General features: G+C 42.1%; 1 protein-coding gene across 1 annotated transcript; it reads left to right on the forward strand.

Moving 5' to 3' along the window:
- Positions 1–1,258: 1,258 nt before the first annotated feature.
- Positions 1,259–20,641, forward strand: LOC118301616 (serine/threonine-protein phosphatase PP1-beta catalytic subunit). Its single transcript, XM_035627241.2, has 8 exons — positions 1,259–1,432; positions 16,319–16,450; positions 16,547–16,777; positions 17,679–17,783; positions 18,135–18,206; positions 19,391–19,542; positions 19,776–19,910; positions 20,099–20,641. The coding sequence occupies exons 1-8, from the start codon at positions 1,381–1,383 to the stop codon at positions 20,201–20,203; spliced, it is 984 nt and encodes a 327-aa protein (XP_035483134.1). The 5' UTR covers positions 1,259–1,380; the 3' UTR covers positions 20,204–20,641.
- The last annotated feature ends 2,041 nt before the right edge of the window (positions 20,642–22,682 follow it).

Here is a 22,682-nt window from a genome sequence, read left to right on the forward strand (position 1 = left end):
TTGAAGAGAAATTCCCTCATTTCCTATGTCATCCCCTGGCCGGCTTGACACAGCTGCGCCCTTCTGCCTTTCCTCTGCATTGCAACTCGCCACCGCCATGGCCGCCACCCACTCAAAACAGTGCGGAAATACCCAGATGACGCACTTGAAAGGAGCAGAAAAGTAAAGTTGTGAGTGGGATAGGCCATAGCATAACTTTTGCCTTTAGTCATAACCTGGCAGGAAGTTTGAGACCAGATCCACCTCGACCTCTGCCAGAGGTTTATTCTCATGATTTTTTCTTCTATAAAACAGAGCCGTCAGATCACCCATTTGCAATTCAACTTTTCAGTTTTCAATCACCGTCTTTAGACAGTTATTCATCCACTGGGCCACATTCCAAATCAGCGGTTGAACCACGCAAACACCCTTGTTCAAGCCAGACCTTAACACTTAACATGTTCTCTATCCATATCTCTTTATATAAATTATCATAGTTTATGATTCGTATTTGTTGTTTTATTTTTATTTTTCAACCTCTAAATAAGCTGAAAAAAATGTTTATTTGAGAGTTTTATTTTCACAAATTCTGACATATTCTTATCAGGAGAGGGCGCTGCAGTTAGAAAAATCCGTATCTGCTATCTGTGACTTTGTCCCGTGATAATAGTTTTTGTTATTTTTTTTCACGGTTTTCTGTAATCCAGGTTGATTTAACAGTTGAAAAACAGCTATGTACGTCCTCACACATGATCATTCTCAAGCCAACGATCAGCTCTGCCCACAAATCATTGTATGTCGGCTCTTCCTATCATTGTGAAGCAGAATTCATCAAGCGTTGGATTGTTCACCCACTAATAGGGAACATGAGCTGGCAGAATTTGGCATACAATAATGTCATTATTTTAAGGTGTCCATGTTACACCCCGTTTGCAGGGAAGTAAGTTGTCCTCCCACGGTTTAAATTAATACCTACAGGTGTAGGTCTGTTTTTAACTTTCAAACGCTAAGTGCATATATTATTGTGTCTCAGTGAAAGTGATTTTAGATACCAATGGAAAGCAGCTGCACACAAGGTAGAAATAATAACGACAGATAAAGATTGTGGCATTTGGTTATAAGCCCTAGTAATTGTTTAGTAAGGGGACATTGAGTCATTCTTTGTATAACTATGCAGGGTATAACTTTCGGTGGGGGTGGTTGCGACGACTACCATTGCTTCCCGCCCATGTTCCCGCCTCTGCGATAGAAGCTGGTGTATTCGAGCGGCATTTGAAGGCAGCACAGAAGTCCTAAATGGGAGGCCCGAGAATGGGAGGAGGTTGGCGGTGCGTTTCGGTGCGGTGCGGTGAGGCGAGGCGGTGATCCAGACTGTGGAGGGCAGAGCTGGTCGTTACAGAAATGGCGGAGGGGGAGTTGGACGTGGACTCGCTGATTTCCAGGCTTTTAGAGGGTGAGTTTGCGACTGTTTCTTTGTGGCGTTGTTCTGTTGTTTGCGGTGTTGGTGTCGAAGGGTCAATTAATGTTTCTTTACGACGCAAGTTGACAAGAAAAAGGGGGCTGCCGTACTCCCTCTCGTCGCCCCGGTTGAAGTGAACAGGACTAGACGCGTCTGTCGGTAATGCGAGTAACAGGCACACCTTTAGGCAGCCGCCGCCTCTACGTCTCCGGTTTTCTTATTAGTTTAAGTTACCCTTAATTATATCTATTGCACTTTGATGTTTTCTTGAAGGGATTAAGCGAGTTCACTGATGAGGTGACGAAGTTGTGGCTGGAGGCTTGTTTGTACCCCGGCAGCTCAAGTAAAGAAGGGAACGTCAGACCAGCCCTTTAACTACATCGATTTGGCTGTCTTGATTCACGTTACAGCCCTTGTGTTGCATAATTAGCGATGTCGTTACTGTGGGAATCAGCTGACTAAAACACCGGCTCGGTTGTTTTTACCGAACGACTCTGCTCCACGTTCCCACAAGCTTTTTCTTTACGTTTTCCTTTTTTTACAACAAAATACAACCATGATGGCCGGTAGCTTGTGGGCATACCAGAGTAGTCCCAAAAGTTTGAGTTTCTCTAAAAAACAAAGTGCAGTTTTTAGTAAATAAAGTAAGCCGGGTATTTCAACACAGTTGTCTGTACCTTAAATCCGTTGTTCTAGTATCGCCCATGTATTTTTTTATAGCCATAAGTAAAAGCTTTTCAAAGGAGATCTGGCTCAGGGGGTTTCTCAGCCGAGCAGAGAAGGTACTTCACACAGCAGGGCCCAGTGGCACGCGTGTGGAAGGTGCCAAAGAGATGTCAGAACAGTGGCAAGCGAGCGGCACTGGTTCGGCACACGTCGACATGCTGCCGAACTGGGAAGCACCACAGTGGCAATCTGCCGGCAGTTGAGAAACGCTGCCCCGATCCTCCGTCAACTAGGGCGGGGCCAAATTTCCTTGGAATACCCATAGGAGGTAAGTGTGCGTGGTTTGTTTTTACGACAGGTCCGCTGCCGTAAGTCGGTTTTCATGGCGACAAGTAAACAGGAGAGCTGCCGTTTTTTGTTGTTGTTGATACAAATCACTATGACGTTTACATTTCTCAGCCGATTTCATTCACATAATTACTTGCCTACGTGGTGGAGAATAATTCCCTAATATAACGATAAGCTGCATGGATTGGTTTGTATTCCTTGGTTATATGCCACAGACTTGCCACTGTTCTGACACCTCTCTGACACCTGCCACACACTGTTTATATGCTAATATTGCTGAATGGTCCTGTATACACAAGCCACTGGCCTTGATGATATATATATATATATATGTATATATATATATATTAAACCTTCAGACTTTCTACCATCTAACTATTGCTATAAATTAAGTAACCTTTTTTAGCCTTACCCAGGTCTTCACAGCCATAATCAAACAAACAAACCATACTGAAAGTTTCCAACTGCTGGTCTCCTGATCTTGATTGTTTTGAACGAAAAAAAATGGCTGTCGTACGATGTTGTACATTTATAAAATAAGAAGTTGTCCCAGTTAATATAATAATATATTTCTATCTACTCGGCATACATTGATCATATTTTGTTTGCTTTGTTCTAATGTCTTTAGTGTGAGACTGTCGGCACTGCACAAAAGTAACCTCTGTACTTTCGAAGAAAGCATTGTCGTCGCTCCTCCGACACTGTTTGTGTTGGCCCGCAGTGGATGACTTTCTTAGCAGTGCTAAATAAGGGATCCCTACACAGGCTCATTTTTTGGGGGTGGGAAATTACCAGAACGGAGTGCGGAGCCAACGCTGATGTTATTTCTGCAGGCGGACTCCAATAGCTTAGCATGAGAACTTAATGCAGTTCGCAACTGGGAAAATGTATTCAGACTTTGATGATTGGTTTCACATTCCTAGTTTTACAATGTTAAACACAAGTTTTAAGAACAACACCAAAACATCAGAGCCATTATGTTCCCTTAATTTTCTACTGAATATTTACCCATCCTGTGCCCGTCTTTGTTGCCATAAAACTGGCTGAACAATCCTGAAGGAAACCTACACCGACAGATTTTGTTACAAAATGCGATGTGGCCACATATTGAACCGAAGTGTTTTGCAGTTCAGCACGCAGCCCTATTCGGCAGCCAGGATAGAAAACAAAAGTTTGCATGCAGACCCAGAGTAACGACAACATGAGGGTTTATGTGTGAGGATGAACGTTTGTGTCATCTCAGGTGGCCAGAGAGGACTGATGAATGTTGAACAACAAGGCAAAGCGATATTAGTCACAAAACATGCAGACATATCCAGACCATTCCCATGCAGAAGCCCAAATGCACACACCGTCCCATGGGGTGTCAGTTTGTTTTCGTAGGGGCTGCGTTTTTATTTAAGGACTTGACCTTTGGGTAACACAATAACCCCCTCTCAGGCTTTTCCTTACCAATGAAACCTTGATAAAACACATGCACCCACGAACACACACACATACACCCACACCAGTAAATGTCAGCAGGCACAGCTGTCCCTGGCAGAAATGAACTTATCCTTTATGTGACGCACTCAGCGTCACATAGGAAGGGAAATACTGTTATACAGTAGACTTTCGGCTTGGTTGTTCTGTTGTGTTTTTCTTCTTGTATTTTGGTATGTTTTTGCTTATCTGTTAAGTTTTATCAAATAATAACAAAAAATAAAAGCAAAGACCAATGAGCAAGTGCCTGAAGCCGGTATTGTCTTTAATCGCCAGCAGAGGTCGACTCCCTGGTTGAAAAATGATTTATTTGTCTATAGAAGTCTGAGAAAATGACTCCACGTCTCACTTGATTGATAACATCAGTAAATGTTTTCCTGAGGAGTTTATGGTTCAATTGCTAGTTTCAAGTCTTCTTCAATACATCATGGTGTTCATTTAGCAAATTGAAATAGCAAATATCCAACACATTTGAAATTAAATTTGCATGGCTCGCACTCAGAAGCTAATTGCTGTTTGTTTATTGGTTACACAGGTAACAGTAGCTCTGCCTTGCCATTGCTTGTCCTTACTGACATTTTAGCACTGGCACATTTTGGATTGCAAACAAACAATGGTATATCTTCCATCATTTCCACAACTCATGACTAGTGTTTTTGGGTGTTACCGGAAATGTGAGAACTAATGAATGAAAACCAATAATGTAGAGGAAAGGCCTCAGTCTGTGGACTGACCCACATACTGCACATTCTATGCACATTTCCTTCAGCAGTTGCTGGTTGAAGGGGTTGAGAGGTGTTGTCTAGCCAACAGGCCAAACCTGATTGACTGACAACACCATTTACAATCACTGAAGCCTCCTCAGTGGCCTCTCTGGTATCATCTGTCACTAAGAATACAACAACTCGTCATTCGCTGTCTTGTGACCAATGTTGTGAGTCACTGTTATCAGGTGATTAACAAAATGGTGTTTGAATTTTGGAGTACCCATCTGTCTGCTCGATTAAAAAGGGCATTTGTATCTGTCGGGATGTACAGTCTGAGCTTGCACATTCAGCCTCAATCATGTACAACTTGTTGTTGTCAGCTACACTTTGTAGCCTAGAAACTCTGCTCCACTGGACGCTAATATACAATAGTTTGCCACTTTGGGGCAGTTACAGCATTGATCGGTTATATGGAATATGACGGCTCTATTCTGGGATTCAGCGTATTGTTGTCTTTGGAGCTGCAAAAGGTAATCATTAATTGATTCGTAATTGACTACTAAATGAATCTGCAACTATTTAGATAAGCGATTAATTGGTTTTATCTTAAATATGAATATTTTCTGGTTTCTTTGCTCCTCTGTGACAGTAAACTACATATCTTTGCCATGTGGACAAAACAAAACATCATCTCGGGGTTTGGGAAACACAATCAACATTTTTTCACCATTTTATGACATTATATGGACCAAACAACTAATCGATTAATCAAGAGAATAATCAACAAGAATCGAAAATGAAAACAGTTGTTAGTTGCAGCCCTAGTTGTCTTCATTGCATGGGAGGATGTGATTGTTATAACCCCACTGGTGGTCAATGTAATTGCAAAGGTATTCACCCAGTGTGCGTAGTTGATTGAAAATTGCACTTGGGCAGCTAGGTGTTTTAATTGACAGGGCGTGATGTCATATCACTGCAGTGGGGGGGAAATCGAATCGATACTATCAAAGCCACACCACACACAATAACTGCATAGCACAGTGGGAAATCAATGATGCGACTCCAAGGAGCATGTTTCAGATTTCACAGCAAAATCAGCGCATCGGATACAGCACGTTTGAGCTGACGTCGCATATTTCACAGTACTCATAGAAAAATTTGTCAATTGTCTGTCTCAACACAGTGGACGGCAGCAGCAGGCCTCAGCAACACTGCACTTTCCCTTCTCTGCACACAGTTTGTTCTTTACCAACCTCATTTTTTTCTGTTTGTTTGTTGACATCCCCCCTCTCCCGACTCCTCGGTAGTTTTTTTACTAGTGCTGTACTGTACCTGTGATCCAGCAGAGCAGCTATTGCAGGCCCAAATGTGCCTGTGCTAAGCTCACTTTGGCCTGGGGCTTTAGCAACAACAGGCCCTCTGTCCCGCCGGCCAACACAGGTGTCCTATAGGCAGTATGTGGCACAATCGGCACCAGAGCCCCACACTTCAGCCAGTGAGGGTGGAAACTAAGCTGGCACGGAAAGTTGCATTTTGCATCCGTTTTGTAATTTTTGGTGTATGGACCAACCCAGTACAAGTGCATAAAATTTCCCAAAGAGCATTTGTCTGTTTAAGAGCCGTCCAGGCTGCGTAACAAGATTGAAGCATATTGGACATGGCACATAGTGTGAAAAGAATACATTATGCACACTATGGCATGCAGGGCAGACAAAGGCAGACAGTACAGAGGGGTAAGAAAACGTAAGGGAGACAGTAGACATCGTACTCTGACATCGATATATTTTGTCTTGGCTCCTAAATACTTTGGGTTTAGAAGCCAATGGCACCTAGATATTTATTTTTGTCTGGAGCCCTGTCGTCATGCCCACTTAGAATTTAGATGCCTGTTTATTCTGAATGTTTAACTTGTTTGCTTGCGATTTAGCTTTTATATTTCTCAGTTTAAGATGCTACATGTTGGAATTTTCAATTCTCAGCTTCAGAAGCTTTATTTTATATTGGATTTGGACAAAATGTTTACAAAGATTTTTTGATGTCTGTTAGGAATATTTAGTTCAAGTTGCAGTTGAAGCATTATTTAATAAATGATTCAGTAAATTTATATTTGTTAATTTGTTACATTTAGTTTTACCAAATAATTAATACTTAAGTAAATCCAGATGCTGTTTGTGCAAAGGAATTACTCCAGTCTGTTCCACACAGTGGGGCATACAGTTTATTGATTTAACACTGGTATCAGATCGGTACTTGGTATCAGTATCTGAGCTGAAAAAAGTGGTGCATCCCTAACTAAAACTACACTACTAAAAAAGTGTAATAACAGCGGTAGGCCTGTCACGATAACTACGTTATTGGCTTATTGTACGATACATGAATATGAACTCAACCATTTTTATTGACCTCAATAATAGTGTCTACATACATGTTTGTTGACATAAGAATGAATGTTAACAACAGTTCAGCAAGTCTTGCTGCTTCTATCCTCTCATCTGTTCTTGTTGGACTCGTACGATTAATCAATTACTTTGAACTATGAAATGTCAGAAAATATTGATTTCTTTGTATTTTTGGAAAGGCACAATGTGTTCAAATAGCTTGTTTTGTCTGGGCATAAACGCAAGTCCAAAATTTGGATAACAATATTCTTAGCAGCAACACAAATCTTGCATGCTCAATGACCAATTGGCTTATACTGCAAGCTCACATGATTCAGTATCAAAGAAAGGTCTTAAAATGATGATAACATTGTTTATCACAATAATTTTTAGGACAATATATCGTGCCATGTCAAAAAGTAGTTATTGTGACAGGCCTAGCATGAATTATGTCTGTTTTACACAGCAGTGTCTACCTACATTTTGCCAACTGAAGTCTCTGGTCATACCAAACCAAGTAAGGCTGTAGCAGTAAATTAAGCTTGTAATGTATTGCTTATGAATTCACCTTTGAATTTCTTCTTTCAAAAAACTGCATTATCTCACTTTGATTTGGGAGTTTTGTAATGTTAATCATTTGAGAGAGAGAGACTTTGAGGTAAACAAGTATGGACTGTATAATACACAGCATTTAGTTCATAATGCACCATTAGGCCTTTGTTCTTCTCTAGCACATTTCTATCCGTGCCACCGTACTTGTTTTCGTCGGACTTGGAGGGCTGCTGCTGTATTGTGTGGCACTCTGTTGTGCATACAACAATGGTCAAGCCTGTGTGCCGTGGTGAGTGTTAACTCCCTGGCACCACACATGGCACAGCGCTGGCTTTTCAGCTGTCCGGCCAGACTTTCAGACAGAACTGTCCGTGCCATCTCCCCCTCTCTAGTTGCCCTCCAACGTCTCCTCCACGCAAACTTCAGTTTCTCTCCTTTTCTTCTCCTCTCCATCTCTCCCTCATTCTGTGTCCATAGCCATGCCTCCTGTGCATCTCTCCCTCAGACTCTCCTCTCAATGTAATCCTTTCTTTTGCCCCACAAAGACATCTATTCACCCGTAGCACTTCAAGGCTACAAAACGTCCTATGAAAATGCAGGGCTTGCACAGAAATGCCATCTCAGTCAGGATTTTGGCCCCTTACGATTCGCTCCCACTCTCCTCGCCAGGACTCTGTGTTTGGTGTTTACTGAGGGGGTTACTGTTTTCCCATTGCTCCTGGGTTAGATGGAGGAGTGTGTGTGTGGGGGGGGGGGGGGGGGCTGGCCTCGTGCCCAGTTGGAAAGAATGCAGAATGGAGTTAGAGAGCTAAAAAAGTTCTGACTAGGCATCTGTATTGGTGCAGCAGTGAGTAAAACATGCATGTCATACCTGATGAAAAATTCATGGGATTTAGATTTTTTGAATATTCTTTCTTGGCAGTTACAAAAAATGAAATATCTTCTTTTTTTCTTTTCTTGCCATTTCAAGTCAGAAATATTAAATTGGCACTAAGAAAGATTTTTGTTTCTTTCAGCTCGTAGTTTTGGTTTGACTTTTTCCAGTCTCGCCACTCACACTTGTTTCCAGCTTTGTTTGGTTGTTTTCAGATCTGTTTTCAAGTATTTAGCAGCTGTAGAGCCAGATGGGGTTTTTTTCCGGAGGAACTGGTGATGACCAAAACGGAGCTAAAATTAGTGAAAATGTGAATATTGGCCCCACGTCCATCAGGAAAGCACGACTCTAAATGAAGGCAAATATTTGTTGAATATGTACATGAGTAACTTTTTACTTACAGGTTAGCTACAAAGATGATATCAGATGATAGACAATAATAGAGACCACTCAAAGCACTTTACAGGAAAGTCACTTTCACCCATTTACACACATTCATACAGCGCTGCTATTTACCACGCGATTTTCTGTCACATTCAACACATTTATACATTGTCGGAAAAGCAGTCAGAGGAAAGTTAGGTTTAAGTGTCTTCCCCAAGGACACAACAGCATGTGGACTGGCGAAAGCTGGGATAGAGCCGCCAACCTTCGGTTTGGTGGACGAACAACTCTACATCCTGAGCCGCCGTGTGTGCGTGCGTGCGTGTGCGTGCGTGCGTGTGTGTGACTACTAGGTAACTAAAACGGCCATCTGAAAGTTCACCAGATTGATGGGTTTACCTTTAAAATGTAGAAAATTTTCTACTTCAAATATCATATGGGAAACATTGACCATACAAAGGCGTCAACAGAGGGTGACTTAGGGGAATTACATGCGCCCTTCTATGGTTTGTAAGTGTGGGGTTTGTTATTACATTCTATGTCTTTAATTATAGATAACCATTACGCTGCATTTGGCTAAAGACTAGCCAAGGCCATTATTTGCATTGGCCTGTTGGTGTAAGGCAGCAGTGGTTAAATATATGATTCATAATAAGGGATCCAGGTTAATTATTAGGGCCAGAGCACTGGAGGTGCGCCAGTGGCCCTGGTATCTACTGGAGGGCTCCTGCACCGGAGGTGCAAGGGTCTATTGTTTTTGTATGGATGTTATTATTCTTATTCCATTTTTAAGCTCTTCCCATGGCCAAAAACTCATGGGGACAGAGGCCCTGGCTGTGGCCAAGCCCCCCTTGGTCATTGAATGTTGTACCTGGCATATAGTTTTAGTAGTATCACCTAGATGCATCAAATTTTGTAACAACTCTTCACAATACACTGCATTAACCATGTTCAACAGTAAGTTAGTTGGCAATCAAAGAAAAAATAGGACTTCACATTACTGTCAAATTGTAATGCCTATCGCAAAACGTTTATAGAAAAGGGAAGAGCCGGCAGTTGTAGCAAAAAATGTAAAGAAACTACACTTAACTCAATGAGAAACAGTATGTGGCGCGATTCCTGTCTGTCATACCAGTTTGATCCTCCCTGAAAATGTCCTAGAAAAGTCTTGGAAAATGATCTCTAGAAAAGAGTGGGAACCCTGAATGGGCTTATGCAGCTCTTTGCCAATGCGGCTGACAGCCATTACATTGTTGTGGACTTTTTGCTCAGTGATGGAGCCGTGGCCTGTGCCTGGCTAATCTTGTTCTGTCTCACACACGACAACACAGAGCCTTCCAGCGTTCCCTCTTTGTCCTGACGAAGTCGACTGCCTCCTCCTTCCTCCATGGAGAAGCGCCCATATATGGTAATGCCTTTGAGCCTTCAAGCAGTGATCTGTCCTGTCTGTAAGGCACTTATCTCTCTCTCTCTCTCTCTCTCTCTCTCTCTCTCTCTTTCCCCCACAATGTTTATATGAATGGAAAAGTAGTTGACCTCCTTGACCAAAAGCAAAGAGTTTGCAATCAGCGAAGCAGAAGAAATGATGATGACTTTTTTTTTTAACGCCTCTTTATTCTCCTACTTTTTTCCTGCTTGTTCTGGGAAATCGCAATGATGAAACAATTCCTCAAAGACAAATTTCTCGAAACACCGACTCCAAAACTGGTCACGCAGGCTAGTTGCTGGTTTTGTCTTGAAGCTAACTTTACTCAGTCATAGTTTAATGCGGTGTGTCATGTCGTACTTTATGCCATAACCTCTCTCTGGTGTGGTTCAACATGCAAGCATAATGGTGGGTTGGGCAGTAATCTGTTATCCTCCCAGATATTTAGTGTATGAAGAAGTCGGTGTCTGGCAGCTGGAATTTAAATCCAGGCAACAGTGGCTCATTCTTACCTACCCAGATCAAGCAGTGTGACAAAGGTTGGAGAGACGTGTTGGGAAGTAGCACATAATAACAGGCTCTGTAGGTAGAGGGCAGGTTAACAGACTCTCTCCGTTTATATTTCAGTTAGAGCTGTTAAGGATTGATTTGATTTCTGTGGTTATTTTTGATAAGTTGAGTCAGACACGTCATGATAATCTCCAGATCATTCCGTTGCTCCTGTGTAGAGCAGAAGGCGGCGGGGCATAATGATAACTCCGCTTCGGAAAGCAGTGTTTTTCAGTTATCAACATGCCCACTCACTCGCTGTAAATCCTCCGGAGATTCTCCTGCTGTGTTCTCACATGGGTTCACTTGGAAAAGAGAATGTCTGGAACAACATTTGCATTCTTCACATACAGCCCCTCCGGAGAAGTTCAGGACAATGTCCAGTCTTCAGTGCATGTTTTACTGGAGCTCTCAAGAGCTGAAACGATTAATCAATTTAGAGAAAATCAGCACCTATTTAGATAATCAGGTCGTTTCATTTAAAGGCAGGGTAGGCAATTTTGAAAACAGCAGCGAGGCAACCATCAAAGTCCCACCCGCGACCTTCTAGGGCTGAACGATTAATTGCATTTGCGATAATACAGCAATATGATAAAACGCGATTTTCTAACCGCAAGGGACTTACACGGGTCACGTGATACGCGAGCGAGTGGAGCACTCGGTTCCAAGAACAAGCATCAGTCACGCTGCACTAACCTGCTGCGCAATGGCCTCAAGGTCGACAGAACAGTCGGAAACTGATACAGCGGTGACTTTAGTCTCGAAGAGGAACAGCACGTCGGTTTTAAAAAGGACGATGCTGCGCAGCGTCAGGTGTTGTGCAGAACATGTCGTGCTACCGTTGCTACTTCACGGGGCAACACCACCAACCTGTATCAGCGCTTGGCACAGCGGCTACATGACGAGTGTAAGGCCAACAAGTCAGTGACAGTAGTGATGAACACAGAACCACACAAGAGTTGTTTGAGACTGTTACTCCGTATGAAAATGTCTTACGTGGCACCATGAGGTGACGAACACCACGACTATTCCCTTGTTAAAGAGACAGACTGCTCACGGAGAGAGAGCTCTCTCCCCTTCTCCTCTTCAACACATCTCGCTCTCTGTCAGTGTGTGTGTGTGCGCACACACTAATTGTAATCGCAAAATCGCTATCAAAATTCACCAGATTGATGGATTTAAAATGTTCAAAATTTTCTTTCGGGGGGACTATGGGGTCTGATGTCCACCCCCCATAGTCTCTCAAAATTCTATGGGAAACACAGAACAACCACAGAGAGAAAGAAGGAAGAAAATCCCCCCCCCCTCAAAAAACAAACAAAATCATCATCAACAACAACAAAAAGGGGACCTAGGGTAAACACTGAAAAGCAATATATTATTTGCATTATAGCAGTTGTTGGGACAAAACATCTCCACTCTCTTCCATGGACTGATCAATTGTCATAGTTTTCATATGTTTTATAAAACATGTTCAATCAATCAAAGGACAAAATAAATATTAGGGCAAAAAGAAAGAATAATTCGGCCGAATTCCTGGCACTTTTTGTATCGACTACAGTATTGTAGTTGTCTACAGACGCATACATAGAAGAAAAACAGGTGAAGAAAACTACTTAAATAGGCAGTAGGCGATTTTAAACAATACACTTTTTGTAAAAATCTGTGAATATTTCCCCACGGCCCGTTAGCTGTCATTCTGTTTTTTCGATTCCAGCCCTAGTTCTGTAAAGCGAAAACAAAAACATGATGCGGTCTGCACTACACAACACTGTTTGTTAACATCACTCTCTGCCACGTTTAGAGATGTGCTGCTAGATAACGACCCAGGGGTTTTGGCCTTTTGGTTAGCGCAATTGTCTCACACACCAAAGGCTGTGGGTTCCCGGCCTGGCCAGTGCAGTCATCAACAATAACAAAGCGAGAGATGGGCTTTCTCCAAAATCGCTTACTGCCCTTTTGAATACAAGGCCTAAAACAGTCCAAAAGGCCCAACTGTAGATTTGTGAACATAATGTTGTTTCCATGTGCTTGCGTTCCTAGTTAAGTATCATGTTGGTCACAGTGCAAAAGACATGGTTTAACCCAGAACAGAAATATTTTAAACCGTGTTGGATTTTGACGGAATTTGCAGACGCCCTTACCAGAGAGTATCCCAGGCTGCACTGAAGCCCAGTACAGCCAGAGCTGTGACCGTGTGAAGGCTCTGTGAGCTGTCTGGAATGCGAAGAGGACCCTGGGAAGGGTAAGAAAGAGAGAGGCAGCTGTCATCTTTGCATTATTAACCCAGAGCAAGGAAATAGCATTCAATTTGGAGAGGTCAGAGCGTGACCAAAACTAAGCCCAGCGAGACTGGCTAACTTATACCTGACTAAATTAGGGGAGATGGACCGGGACAAAAATATTTATTTTTGGACTGTGCGTAAGAAGGAGTTGCTGGAACATCAATTTCCCTCCCGGTTCAGACGAGGTTGTCATGACGTGTCACTCAGCAGCCGTTTATTGTCACTGCTGCCACTGACAAACACTGTGTCTGCGTGGATCATCTGTCATGGTGTGAGTCTTTTTAGTGTTCACTGTCATTTACAGGTTGACCTCAGCCCACAGTGTTGGTCTTGCCGGTCTGCAAACAAGAGTATCTCTCCAAGTATCTGATCAATTTTAGAACCGCAACGCAACATTTACTTTCAGTAGTCAACTAATCGTAGATTTCCAACAGGTGGCACACCTGTTTGTAACTTTGTCACATTTTCTCAGATGTGACTGAGCTCCTTCAGAGCCACAGTCTGAGCGATATTCCTCATAACAACCAAAACATTTAGCCAAAAGGTGCATCACTTACCTGCTGCTGTCACACCTGTTGAGTTTGTTTGTGTGTTCTGTTTTTGAATGGTGAGACAAAATGATCAGAACGTGAAATGATCAGCATGTATCATTACACATTAGAACTGACCTACTAAATGAAAACTTGCTTGTAGCTTACCATACAGATATTTCCTGAGTTTGTTAAAATGGCAGACGGCACCTCCAGAACCTCAATTGTCTTCCTTGCTGTTTAATTTTGGGGAATTGGGAGCATTTTAGGGTATTTTAATAAATGCAGATAGTTAATCTTGGAAGTATTGTGTTTCCGGGTTTCTGTCACTGCTGTCAGATGCAGTACATGTTAGTATGCATCCCCCCCGGATACAGCAGCATCTCACAGGACAGTGTATGAATGTGTATGAATGTGGCAGAAGTGTGTGAATGGGTGAATGTGACTTTCCTGTGCTGTGAGTGGCCTATATGACTAGAAAAGCGTGATATAAATACAGTCCATTTACAGTCCATCTCTGTATCCATTTATTTCCCTGTATCTCTTTATGCCCTCTCCTTCCCCTCACTGAGGGATCCGCAGTGCAGTCAGTGGTGATGGAGAAAAGGAGGCTGGGAAACCTCCCCTCAAGCCCATAGCGGTATGATCTGAAGTCAAGATCACTGGATCGGTCCTGGCTCGGCTATAACCATATAATGAAAGGGGATCCTCCTGTGTGTGTGCATGTGTGCACTCCTTGCTTGTGCTCTCTGAGGGATGTGTTCTGCATACAGAGCGACCAAACATGTTTGTGTTTCTAAAACACGGCAGCATTTTCAGGCTCTGACTTTTGCACCATTAAAAATGTCACAAATTCTCCGCGTGATCTGGAACCCGCTGTGTTTCTGTATGTTTTTATGTTGACCTGTGAAATTCTACAGTTGGAAAGTCTAACCATAGCCCCAGTGTCGCCCTCCAGATGGGGCGTGTGCGATCGCTGGTTGCGTTCGGTCACGGTGGAGGAGGCGGACAGAGCGTTTGAGTGTTTATCGGTAGGCAGAAATATCAGGGTCACGTTGTGCACACACAAACACACACGCACTCTTGTCCTTTGAAACTGAATTACCTTCAAGGCTGAGAGTTACAAAGACTTTTACATTCTTTATTTCACATCCCGTTTTAAAAACAAACTTGTGTGGTTGTGGAGCTTGTAGCTCCTCTCCGACCACGTCCGTCTGATATACCTATTACCTATATAGGCGTTGACGCCTGCTGGGATTTCCATAATGTTGCCTTGGTGTCTTTTGACAGCAGCGGGCTCAGTCAGCTGTGGGCCTCTTCTGTGCTCTACCAAGCAGGAGGGGAAAGAGGAAGCCTCATGCATCCAAAAAAAATATAGGGCAGTGGGAAAACGTGGGAATACTGCAGGGAAAGTTGAAATTGCAGAAGTACAGTCTTTGTACGTGGTTGCCGTCGGCTCTAGGTCCAATGTGCGAGCTGTTGACAGTAGCCATACTTGTGTGTTTCCAAAGCAACATTATGAAAATGAGAGATTTCCTGAGGCTGCTTATTGCCTGACTGACAGGATTTTTATTCATAAATTATGTATTTGGCAAGGTGTATAGTCAACAAAACCAATGCTTTTGATTCCCTTTTTTTCCCTTTCAGTACACATTTTGCTTGTGGTTCGTCCTGTAACTGCTAATGTATAATTTACTAATCTTCCCCTACCTTGCTTTTACACTACAGTCATGACAGTGCACAGTGAACATATATTGGATACAGCTTCCCGCAATAAAATGCTTTAGTATGCCATTCAGTATTTTCATTAACTCCAACCAAATGTCCAAAACAATACTGAACATGAACTTAAATTCATGGCCCAAACAAATAAAAGAAGCAAACCTTTGCATCTAAGAAGTGTTTTTATAATAATTTTTTTCTGTAATCTATTATTATAATCTTTGTCGATAAAATTGTTACTTTACTGCCAATCGATTTTTGTGTTTGTTTTGTTTCTGCTGGTTTTAGACTGTATATTTGTATACATTTGTTAACATGGTTAAAGTAAACAAATTTTGTTTCCGTCTAAAAAAGTATTGAAGAAGAATATTGTTTCAGATGTGGTACAGGAACTGTAGCAGTGTCAAAACCTTAGATGTCTGTAAAATACTGTAAATCTGAAAAGACAGGTTAAAGTTATCTTGTGTGTTTCTCTTGAATAGCAGCAGAAGTAATGTACTGTTTGAACCAGGGATTGAGTTTATACACCAACCTGACCAAAGAATCATAAATCACCTTCAAGGAACACTTCTCTGTAATTGACCTGCTGTGTTGACTTTATTACAAGTCATGTACATTTCACAGTCAGTGAGTTGGACTCCCACACCCACCCTCCCTTGTCATTTTCCCCTCTCTGTTACGCAACAGAAAGTGTCTCGAAAAACACTCCGGGGAACATCAACAATGCCGACACAGCCCATTTCCATCATCTGTCTGTTGACTAAATGCTGCCTCCCATATTTAGATTGAGTAAATTAAAAAGTCGCCCAGTGGGAGGTGATGTTTACAGTGATGACCGATCAACAGAGGCATATTTTTGAAGAAATTAAATAAATAAAAATCTGGGGAAAAGGGGACACTGAGGAAACTCCAAACACACACACTGTCACAAAGTTATGCTTTAATACTTACCTCCACCTTTCCTTTCCCTCCACCAGTGCGAGGATGTCGTCCAGGGAAGATTGTCCAGATGACGGAGGCTGAGGTTCGTGGCCTCTGCATCAAGTCCCGGGAGATCTTCCTCAGTCAGCCAATCCTCCTGGAGCTGGAGGCTCCGCTCAAAATCTGTGGTCAGAAACCTCCTTGTGTGACCCTGTCCTGCTTCCTGTAGTCGGTCTTGTTGTCCTCCCTCAAACTCATCACTGCTGCTCCTCCCTCCATTCCAGGTGACATCCATGGACAGTACACAGACCTGCTCAGGCTCTTCGAGTATGGCGGCTTCCCCCCAGAGGCCAACTACCTGTTCCTGGGCGACTACGTGGACAGAGGGAAGCAGTCTCTGGAGACCATCTGCCTGCTGCTGGCCTACAAGATCAAATACCCCGAGAACTTCTTCCTGCTCAGGGGCAACCATGAGTGTGCCTCCATCAACCGCATCTACGGCTTCTACGACGAGTGTGAGTTCTCCGCTCTCACGTAGCGAGACAGGAATTGAGTTGCGTTCAAATTTTTCACTTACTCCCTCGATTTCCTTTGTGGCGGAGCGAGTTCTATTACACATGTATGGAGAGAAACGGGCTGAACAAAGGAGGAAAGTGCTTTTCTTTCTCCCTTAAGCTTGACTGGAGATACCGTAAATATTAATAGTAAAAAGTATTAAAATAGTAACAGAGACCCTGATTCAAAACAATAATTTGGGATTTTTGAAAGAAACAAAAATTATAACGAGTTAAGCAAATTAAAGTTTCAAGAGTTATTTTTTTCCAAAATGGTGCAGTTCCTACATATGTTGTACAAAAGTCAATTGGCATTAAAAAGATAATAACAATAATACAAAACTTAAGTCAGCACTTTTAAAATCACTTACACGGCCCTTTAGATTGTTGAAACAGGATTCAAACCTTTCAGGCCTGAAACAAATAAGACATGCGTAGAAACTTAAAATTAAAATACAGCATTAAAACAATAAAAAGAAAACAAACAAGGAATGTTGTTAATAGAATGGTGTTTTGAGAAGATATGTTTTAAATCGTGCAGGAAGTCCCAGAGCTGAGGAGCCTCGACAGTAAAAGCCCAGTCGCCTCAGGAAGAGCCAGCCGATCCATTTAGGAGGATCTGTGGCTCCGCTCTGACTCACAGGGGAGCTGTAATCCTTGGGGGGGAGTATTAAGTGCTTTATAGATGATCAGTAAAATCTATTCTCAAACTGGTGACCGGTGAACAGAGGCTGAGACAGGACTGATGTGATGGATCAGGTTAATAAGGAATTCACATAAAACCAGTGGTTTGGTACCCGGACACCTTTTCAGAGTAGAACCCCCGAGGGCCTCCTGACTCACTGCCTTGTTGGTCTCACAGGTAAACGCAGATTCAACATCAAGTTGTGGAAGACTTTCACTGACTGCTTCAACTGCCTGCCCATCGCTGCCATAGTGGACGAGAAGATCTTCTGCTGTCACGGAGGTAGTCACGTCAAACAGATCGCTCATGTTTCTGTAAGGGAAGTCTATGGTGTTTGTGCTTGTCTTTGTTGCGCACTGTAGAAATGTGTGTCAAAGCTCAGTGCTCTTCCTTCCTGTCATCGCTCTGATCTGCAGTATGAAAGATGACGTTAGCCGTTGTCCCTTTTTGATTAATCTGACATGAGGTAAAATGGGTCAGATACACTTTGTCCATACTTATATACTGTAGGTTAATACCTTCACAGGCATGAGGTGGTGGGTAGGGAGATGAGATGTGATGATGATGATGATGATGATGATGATGATATTTACAGAGCGTAATGGTTTTGTCTCGTGTCTGTGTTGCCCACAGGTCTCTCTCCTGACCTGCAATCTATGGAGCAGATCAGACGCATCATGAGGCCCACAGATGTGCCTGACACAGGTGGGTCAACAAAGACACACACACACACAGCAGGCCAGATGTATCTCATGTCTCTGTCTGTATATGTGCAATGATGACTTTTTTTGTTGTTTTAATCACAGCTGCACTATAAGAAGGGGAAAAGTCACTTATTTACAATGTTGAAATACTTAACTTAAGCATTTCCATTGAATGCTGTGTTAAACCTCTATTCCACTACATTAACTGGTCAGTTTTCAGATCCAGATTTTACACTTGCTTATAAAATGTGATGCATGTTTCTAGATTAAATTACTCAAAAGCATATTGAATGTTTAAAATGAACTGAAAATGGCCGAAAACATTTTTTTAATTTGCCCATTTTGTCAACGTCCAAGCTGATGTCCTCGAATCCCTTGTTTTTTTCTTAGCAATAGTCAATCAACAATCCAAAGACTCAGTTTACTGCCATGCAACAAAGAAAAGCATTTATCATCACAACTGAGTTGTAAAGGTGTGAGTCTAAGTAAAGGTTTTGTCATGTTTTCCTTTTCCTAACAAGTTATGAATTTCCCCAAAATAGTCAAGAGATTAATTTACAGTGGAATTATAATAATTATTTGGAAAAAAGTGTTGTTATATAGAATTAATAATGTCAGCTCTAGTTGATATTGCTAATGTATGCGATCCAGGATTCTTTTTAGGTATATTTAATATATAAATAAAAAGCAGCCAGGAGGTCCAGTCCAGTTGTATGATGTTGAGTCTGTGAACTTTGTGCACAGAACCATATATATATATCTCTTTTGTAAGTGGTGGTAAAACCAGTGGAGGTGAAGCAGCAGATCTCTGTCTTTCCCATCTTCTCTAAAGTTGGTTGCTCTTGTCCTTATAAGGCAGCCAGTGTTCAGACGCTGGCAACCACTGTCCCTCAGATCCTGTTATGGTCTTTCAGGGAGACTCAGTGCGTGCGTGCGTGCGTGCGTGCGTGCGTGCGTGCGTGCGTGCGTGCGCGGCACACAAAAGGAAGCCTTACTGTTGCAAAACCTGATGGAAAGGCACCTTCTGGTAGTTTGGAGACCAGGTGGATTTGCAGGAAAGAACAGAGAATTTCAATGCGTTGATCCAGATTTGGGTGTCAAAACATGGAGATGAATCGTGTCTTATTTTCCTGCCACTGACTCCTCTGAATAATGCAGTTAGAATTGTGTATTCTCCCCCTCCAGGCCTTCTGTGCGATCTGCTGTGGTCGGACCCAGACAAGGACGTTCAGGGCTGGGGAGAGAACGACCGTGGCGTGTCCTTCACCTTTGGAGCTGATGTGGTCAGCAAGTTCCTGAACCGTCATGACCTGGACCTCATCTGCAGAGCCCACCAGGTTCACGCACGCACGCACGCACGCACGCACGCACGCACGCACGCACGCACACACACACACACACACACACACACACACGCACAGTATCCAACAATATAAATATGTAGAAAACTACAAGAACTGTCTATCAAGGAATCTAGTTGTGGTTTTAACAGAGTGATCGGACTGTGTTTAAATGAGGTGCATCACTGCTGAAAAACCCAGTTCAGATCCTGTGTGTCTGGCGCCCCCAGGTGGTGGAGGATGGATATGAGTTCTTTGCCAAGCGGCAGCTGGTGACTCTGTTCTCGGCGCCGAACTACTGCGGAGAGTTCGACAACGCCGGCGGCATGATGAGCGTGGACGAAACTCTGATGTGCTCCTTCCAGGTATGAGGTCCTCACAAAGTACTGAGTAGAAAGTACAAAGCAGATAAACAGGAACATAAACATCTCACATCGAAGAAGCATTCATTTTAATTTAAGTCAAATACAAGTTCCTCGGATGGAGGCTGTGAGATATTTTACTGTACACAAAGAATAATTTAAAAGTTAAAGTTCCCCCTGCCTTTTCTTAGATCCTGAAGCCATCTGAGAAGAAAGCCAAGTATCAGTATGGAGGGATGAACTCGGGAAGGCCTGTCACTCCACCCCGTACAGCCCAAGCTCCAAAGAAGCGATGAAGAAGGACGAAGGCAAGAAGAGACAGAATGACAACGATGATTGTCAGTTATTGTCTCACACTTGGTAGAGGAGAAAACAGACCAACATGGCTGTTTTAAAAGACGCACCCAAACCTGTCTTTCATTTAAATTTTTTTTTCATCTGCCTCGGAACTGCTGTCACACACTCTTCTTCTTCTTCTTCCTCAAAGCTTTTCATCTGCGTCACATTTTTAAAAATAAGTGTTAAAAAGAAAAAAAGGAGAAAACGATGAAGGGTGTCATTCTGTAGCAATAGTTTTTTCTTTTCTTTGTATTTTATCTTTTTGTCATTTTCTGTCAACAGAATGACAGCTAATGTAATTTACGGCATTTCCTTACTTCCCCTGCCTGTACAGAAACAACACATGTCAATGACGACTGCTGGGTTTTCAATAAATAATACAGGGATTAAATCCACCTGGTGGTTCTGTGTGCTTTTTAAACTTCACTGAATGAAATGCAACACAAAACTTGTGTACGTGTAGCCTCTACTAATATGAATTGTTCAGCCTGAGCTCGTTTTACCAAACCCTGCGTGTTAAATACAGTATTAACCTGGGTTAAACCAATCCAGACCAAGATGTTACTATTACACAAACTTTAACCAAAACGAATTCATGTGTATTTACAAAGCACGTTTTCATACATGTTAGAGTCATACAATGCCAAATGAATTTTAAGTGGACTAATGTTATTACAGTTAAGCCTAATACATTGATCAACCTTGGATAATTCAGTTCAAAATAAATTATTATTGTGATTATTTAAATATTGCATTGTAAACTCTCAAAAAAGGCTTGACTTGGCCAACTAACTTTATTCCAGGTTTGGTGTTGAGGACTTGTTAGTCAACAACTCCACATTTACTTTTCAACAATGAAATCAAACTTAACTTGGTAAGCCATTTTATTTTCATAATTTAAATAATTCTATTTATTTATTCATCCATTCAGGCTTTTTATGTGGAAGTGTAAAGGTTGCAAGTTGCAGGAGGTCGTCACGAGACAAGTCCTTGTTCGCTGAGGTCAAGAACAAATGGCCAGGTCCGTTCACTGTGAGAAGTATAAAAATGCTTCTTAAATTGGCTATAATAAAAAAGATGACGTTGAATTTGCAATTGCTCGTGTATTTCCAGTAGCGTATGGTAATGTTAATCATTTTGATTGAAGTGTATAAATGGCACATGAAACCCCTTTGAGTTGTTTAAAGCAGCCTCCTTTCTATACAATACAATATTGTGGGAGCCTCTCAGGTCAGGTTTCTCAGTACCTCAAGCACCTAAAGGGTTGTACTGAATTTAGAAGTGTGGGATAATGTAGAACAACCTTAATGAGGTTACTTTAAAATCTAATGTACCGATACTTTGTTTTATTTGTGGGAATTATATTGACAGAATTTGTGAGGATTGCTATTGCTCCCCCTTATTCCTTGCAAAACTCGACCAACGCGCTCTGGGCAGTGCGTTCATCAAAGTGTTCAAGAAGAAAAGAGGCTCTGTTGAAAATTAGACAGGAATGTTTTGATATTGTTCAAAACATTATGGAATTAAATGGAGCTTAATTCTGTATACTGTATCTCAATCTGTGTGTGATCAGATTTGTGTGTCTGTAAACAAGTCAGCAAATCCGTGCATAGATCTGTGAATATTTGGATAAATAAATAAATGCATACATAGATATCAATGGCTGAAAGTGTTTTACTCAAAAAATTGGAAATACAGGGGGTCATATATGCCTGGAATTTAAACACCTGGACAAAAGTCTTTTTGAATTCATGAAGGAAAGGTGTTTCTGACCGCTTCTTCTGATGGAGATCAGACCCATTGTCAGGCAGGTGTGTCCCATTGAATTTCTCTCTAAACTAACAATCTGTCTGAAAATACATACTTGTGAATTATTGTAGACATTTTTATTAAAAGAATGACTTTCAGCTCGCCAATGCCCTGCATCACTTGAAGGCTGCTGGGATGACACATGCAGACCTCAAGTTGGAAAATGTGATGTTGGTCAACCATCGACAGGAGCCCTTCAGAATCAAAGTGATTGACTTCGGCTTGGCCCAGACTGTGTTGACTGCTAGCTTGGGTTCTTACATTCAGTCCCGTCACTACCAGTGAGTAACTGAAACCAGATTTGATCTCTTAGAGCTGGAAAAGTGGGATGTACTCCAAAAATAAATATCCCCTCCTCATCCAATCACACTAATCACCACTGTCTTTGAGAGTAGTTTTACTCCAGCAACAGTAGAAATCTTAGTGCTCCAAATGAGGAATAAGAATGTCTGACAAAATATTTGAAATGGTTTTCATGGCTAATGTGTTTTTCCTCTGTCAGGTCTCCAGAAATCCTTTTGGGACTTGTATTCACAGAGGCCACAGATATCTGGTCGCTTGGCTGCATGGCTGCTGGCATGTTCCGTGGCACTATGCTCTACCCTGGCATGAGTGAATATGAAATGG

The sequence above is a fragment of the Scophthalmus maximus genome, chromosome 2 (genome assembly GCF_022379125.1).
Source record: "Scophthalmus maximus strain ysfricsl-2021 chromosome 2, ASM2237912v1, whole genome shotgun sequence".
NCBI lineage: Eukaryota > Metazoa > Chordata > Actinopteri > Pleuronectiformes > Scophthalmidae > Scophthalmus > Scophthalmus maximus.